This window comes from Lutzomyia longipalpis, chromosome 3 (assembly GCF_024334085.1).
Source record: "Lutzomyia longipalpis isolate SR_M1_2022 chromosome 3, ASM2433408v1".
Taxonomy (NCBI): Eukaryota; Metazoa; Arthropoda; class Insecta; order Diptera; family Psychodidae; genus Lutzomyia; species Lutzomyia longipalpis.
This window is the reverse complement of record NC_074709.1, coordinates 4,189,284-4,195,451: the sequence shown is the minus strand read 5'-3', so window position 1 is coordinate 4,195,451 and position 6,168 is coordinate 4,189,284. Positions and strand designations below refer to the sequence as shown.

General features: G+C 36.9%; 1 protein-coding gene across 1 annotated transcript; it reads right to left on the bottom strand.

The window, feature by feature from the left end:
• Positions 1-757: 757 nt before the first annotated feature.
• LOC129794310 (uncharacterized) lies at positions 758-2,497 on the bottom strand. The gene has a single exon (XM_055835107.1). The coding sequence runs from the start codon at positions 2,495-2,497 to the stop codon at positions 758-760; it is 1,740 nt and encodes a 579-aa protein (XP_055691082.1).
• Between the last annotated feature and the right edge of the window lie 3,671 nt (positions 2,498-6,168).

The following is a 6,168-nucleotide window of genomic DNA, read 5'->3' as shown; positions in this document are numbered from 1 at the left end:
ATTAGACAGAAAGTTCAATTAAAATCTTCTTTGTCCTTTCGTGTTAAATACAAACGAGGATGCGCAGTTTGAAAAAAAAAACGATGAGTCAGGAATTTCAATCAAATGTCACTTAATTTGCCCAGTTAAGCGTGCTTTCATGCAGGCAGATGGTCATGTATGAGGACGAAAAAAAATGTGCTTTTGATCAATAATTGCTCACTCCCGCGGCCCTTTTTTTCCGCGTCATAGAATAAAAATTTTCCCGATGAATCAGCGAAAAAACGGGGGGGGGGGGGGGGAGGGATGAAATTTTCATTGATTTCCACTGCCATTGTTAGCTATTTCCTGTTCAGCAGAAAACATTTCAATTTATTTGCCACAAAGTTGAATTAATGCTGTGATTTTTGATGCACATTCCCAATGATTCATCATCCATTGCAGTTCACCTCAAATGCACCTACTGGCTTTTGAATTGATTTAGGGTAAAGGTGCCTAATATAGGGTAAGTTTAAACGGCTGCAAATTATAAGTCAAATTTAAAACTTTTTCAGTAAAAAACCCCGTTTTTATACCAAAAATTCCGAATAAGAGAGATTTTATCAAAAAATTGAAGATTTTCTAATATTTCTACAGTTATAAATGATCATCATCACTATGGTCAAATAACACAGTGCTCAACAACTTGGGCTATATGCACTGTTTTGGAGTTTAACGGGGCCCCCCCGAATGGTTATGCTACAGTTCTAAGGAGTCATTTTTCACGTTTTTTTTTTTTTTAAATGTCACTTTGTAGTCCACACTTCTCGATAAAGTTCAACACTCTTTTAATGCCACTTTCATCACCTCCATCCCCAATCATGGAGACACCAATACCCCCAAGGGCATTTCGCGGGCTTGAGAATTTGATGCACTCTTCCAAAATGTGTTGCACCGTCACAGTCTTGTTACCCACACACACGTCACATTTTGGCGGGCGGGTGAGTCCCTCCATGAGGTACCCGTGCGTCACCCGCGTGTGTCCAATTCTCAGTCGGGTGAGAATGCATTGTTCTCTTCTGTCCAGGCCAACCGGACGGGCAAGTGCGGAGGGGTCGCTGCAGATATTCCTGAATTTGTTGTCCGAGGAGAGACTGGTCCAAGCCTCACTCTTCCTCTTCTGCCACGCCACTCTAGTTTGGTGCTGGGAATCCTCTAGAGACACTCTCGGATCATCCAAGAGATATCGGTTGATAGAAGAATTGGCCAACTCATCTGCGACCTCATTTCCCGGGATGCCGCAGTGTCCAGGGATCCAGACTATTCTAAACTGTGGGTTCTTAATTAGAAGGTCTCTAATGTTGACAACAAGAGACGCACGAGAGTCGAATCCGAGGACAGCGCTACAGACAGAGAGACTGTCCGTGAATATGACTCTGTGACTCACATCCGCAGGATCAAAGCGCAGAGCGAAAAGGATGGCAGAGGCCTCTGCCGAGAAAATGGATGCCTCTTTCCTGAGCTTTTTCGCTATTTTAAGTTCCGGGGATACTCTATACATTCCAAATCCCGTACCGTCGGCCTGTTTGCTTCCATCGGTGTAGAAAACTCTGACCTCCTGCGTACTCTCCAGACTCTCAAGCCTCTCCAGAACCATCCCCAGAAACTCCAATGGGTGGGTGTCCTTCTTCTTGTGGACGCTAAAAGAGGTGTCCACCGAGTGTTCGCTGAATTGCCATGGAGGGTTGACGGGGAACGATCTGCGAATGAATGTCGCCTGTGGAAGCTTGTACTCCCGTGCCCAATTGAGGAAATGATCGACAATGGAGGTGATTCTTCTGCTTCTCATGGGCTTTCTACTAGTAATGGCTTTGTGCAGTAAATGAGTGGGATCTGATTTTACCTTGTTTGCCCATCGCATGATCAACAGACTCCTTCTCTCCTCCAAACCCGACACTCCGGCTTCCGCGAGGACGCTTTCGACGGGTGATGATTTGAAGGCTCCAGTTGAGAGACGAATAGCCGCATTGTACGGACCGTTTAGCCTGTTGAGAGTTGAGATTGAGGCAGTGCCATAAGCTTGAACACCGTAGTCGCATTTTCCTCCCACCACCGCGAGAGAAACCTGCAACAGTTGCGATCTATCGGCGCCCCACGACGTATTTGCCAGGGTCCTGATTAGTTGAACTCTTTTGGCACATTCACTCCTGAGGTTTGCCACGTGTTGCTTGAAAGAGAGTTTGTTATCAAAGTTCACTCCCAGTATCTTGATAGTTTCCTCCACAGCAATTGGTGAGTCATAGATCGTGAAACTGGGTGGAGCTAGGCAAGGCTGATGTCGGCAAAAGTGGATGGCTTTTGTCTTCTGGGCTGAGAACTTAAAACCAAAGTCCTTTGACCACTTCTCCAGGCACTTAATTGCCCTTCGGATTTCCGTTCTGGCTCCGCTGTCCCTTGAGCTGGCGAATATTATCAGATCATCCGCATAAAGAAGATGCTCGACTCCGCAAAAAGTAAGGGCATGTGAGGCACCACTCATGGCTACCAAGAAAAGAGGGACGCTTAATACGCTCCCGGTAGGGACACCGTTGACCTGAGTGTATGGTAGTTATAAATGAATATAAGAATAATGGAATACTTCTTTTAGATTTTTTATGAAATTTTTAAAGAAAATTCTGTTGATTTTCTAATTGTTTTTTATTTTAAAAAAAAGTTTCAAGTCATTTATATTTTGATTTCAACGTGTTTTGAACTCAAAAATTATTTTGAAAAAAAAAACTTTTTTTTATTAATCATTTTATTTTCTACGAATATTCGATTGACCAAATTGATAAAATTTAAAAGAAAAATATATAATTTTTTAATAATTTTGAAGCATTAACATTCTATGAACATTAATTTTGAGGCACTGTAGTGAAGGCAAAAGAAAATAACATTTTTTAATTCTACAAAAGCATTCTATATTAGACACACTTACCCTGTTCTCTGTGTGATTAATTTTAAATGAAAATTCAGTAATTTTCGCGGAAGCTTTAAGGCCCTTTTTACTACCTATATTAAAACTAAATAGATAAAAAATGGATAAATTGTATTATGGATTAATATAGAAAAATTAATGATTTATACCCACACTTCCTGTTATTAATAATTTAGTTTTCCAGCATTATGGAGGAATAAATATTATTAAAACAATTTATTTTATAATGCAAAAATTGTGGCAAAACTAGAATGAATAGCTCGTAGTATATTTGTTCTAATTATAAAATTTAAACAACATTAACCATCACACAATACAATATTTGCATATCATTTGCAATATTTGCATCAAATATGCCTCCGGTTCAGGGATTTTATTTAGCATCTGCAAATTCTATTATTAAATTAGTTTCATTGCTAGTTTGACCGCACTCATGGTTAGCTATCTATGCAATATTGCAATGAATATTACCTCAATATTTACTCAAATCATACCTCCGTGCGAAATCCAACATCAGACAGGTAAGATCTCTTGTATTTGACCACTCTACCACGATGGTATTTCCGGTTTTGTGTACATTTTGTAAATTCTGTTCACTGCGAGAGCTTTCGCATTGCACATAGGTAACCGTTGCTGTGATATTGGAATCTCTTTTGACACAGATTTTGGTGTGGTGCATTTTGTGTGTTTCCACGACCAAGAAGGTCCATATATAGAATAGATAAGCCATACGTCAGAGTTAGGTCGGAAAGGTATCAAAGCTATGTGGCGATATGCGTTTTAACTAACCCCCAAAGCATAGTGCATGAATATGGAATAAAAGGTCAATTGAGCTTTCTTGTATACTATGCACCAACTGAAAGGATTTTAAAGTGATTGGCTCGCACATCTAAATGGGTCTCTACCAGCATAGGTAAATACTGTGCCCAAATTGTTTTTAGTACAGAAGTTTAACACTTAGAATGTAAAATAGACATAGATTTTAAGGAGAATTTAAATTAATATTGTCAGTCTTCTTGATATTTTTTAAATCTTTTTTCCCACTAATTAATGACAAAGTAATGTTTCTTAGATTCTTTTGAATTCAGAACTCTTTCATGGAATTATTCTAATTAATTAAAAAGTGAGAAAACCTGTGAAAATATCTATCTAACTCAAACTATTCCTCCTCTTGGATAGCTGTGTGTATCATTCTGTCTCAAGTGCAAACTTTCTCACGACATCATGGCCTTATGGTGATAATTAACAATTTACTTGGAAGCTAGATAGCACCTCAAGGGATGCACTCCATTCGGCGAGCGAACTCTTGGGAAGGAAAAAATGTGCAAGAATGCGCAAGAATTAAAGTTTCCCCTCCGCCCATGAGGTGAAGAAAGAGCACGAGTGGATAAAATTAAAAATAATATTTATTTTTTACATTGGCAAAAGGCCAATTGCATAAATGTTATATAAACAAGAGAACGATGCACTTCATTGCACCGTTATGCAATATAAATACGTAGGTTTTTCACACCAACATAAAACTTTCTTGGCATACTGGCGGCAATTTTATTCTCCTGGAAAGGTTTAAGATTATATTAAATTTTAAGTTTTGAAAATTACAAACGACATAATAATGTATATTAGGAGAGGCCCGGGTTTAGTTTCCTAAAACAAGTAATGTCGGAAAAGCTCGGAAAATGTATTTATACTATCGAGATAGAACAATGTTTTCCGAGAGAAAGTTATAGAGCAGGATCCAATGAAACTTTTGTATTAATTAGAATTTTCTCTTGTACCATCGAGTAAAGGAAAACCTTTAATTGAAAGGAAAATCCCCACTATAGGGAAATATTTGAAATATTCTCTTCAATTATTCTCAGAGAAAATAACGAATAATGTATTGTTCTAACCTACATAATACAACAATGGACCAAATGTTCAAAACTCTGATATAACTTTAAGAGCGTATAAATATTTTATTTATTTTGTTAAAGATCAAAAAGTTATGAGTCAGTTGGCAAACCCCAAATGCAAACACTAGGTCGAACAACCCTAAGTCTGCTTGCCCAAAGTTTGAATAAAAGTTTCATGGAGTAAAAGTGTAGCGAAGCTGAAGAACTTTTACAATAATTTTCTTGACAACTAAACACTTTTCCCCATTCACAAGTAATAGTAGTAGTTGAAGCCATTTTCTCGCCTCAATTCAAATACTTCCTTCCTCCTGGAACTCTTTTTATTCATTCCAACACACAGAGAATATTTTCTTTCTAAGAATGAAATTCTGTTAGAGGAAGAGAGAGTCAATAAAAGAATTTATAAAATGTATATTTCTATGTCGTTATGAATTTCCTGGTATGAAACTACGTACCCCTATTGACACCTGACTGTATTGCAGTTATCTGCACCTGTCCCACATGGGAACTTCTTCACACGTGGCACAATTTTGCATTATTAAATGTATGAAGTCTTTGAGAAAAGTTTCTCAATGCCAAAGAAGTCACATCGTGTGGCATCAGCTGAGATTATTTCGGCACATACGCGCTACGACATTGAGGAATTTTATTAAAAAATTCAAATGAAACCGGAATAACGAAAAATTCGAAAAAGTCATCAAGTTGCAGTCTTTGTGTGCAATTTTATAATATCTCTTACTATTTGTCTTATATGGGATTGAATATGAAAATCTCACAGGTGGAAATTGCATTTCCCTGCACAGATGTGAGTAAAATATATGAAAAATTAGTATTAAAATTTTCAGTGCCTTTGAAAGCTCTTATTCGATCTTTCTTCTTCTTTGTTTAACTTTTTATGTACATATTTTCCATGCAAATAAATTTCCAATTTAATACAGCATTAATTTTTGTTTGTTTCTGAGCTTTTCTTTAAAATTTATGACTCTACTTAAAACAAATTAATTTCTCTAAAGAGCAAGTGCAGGACACACAACATTTTTAAATGAAAAAAGCTCCAAACTTTCTCTGTGAAAAACATATCCCAAGATACCCAGGATGCATCGGAGCTTTTTATAAAACATAATGTTCTTTTAATTAAAACAATATCCAACGTTAAGTAAAACTATTTGTTATTATGTAATACAAAAAAAGTTTTTTTCTCTCTTTGAAGTATTAACTTTATTAGACAGACTGTGAGAAATTTTAAAAATTCCTAAACACATCTGAGAGTTGAAATGTAAAATTTCCCTAAGAAAGTTCTCAAAATAATAATCACAAAATTCCTCTAAACTTACATAT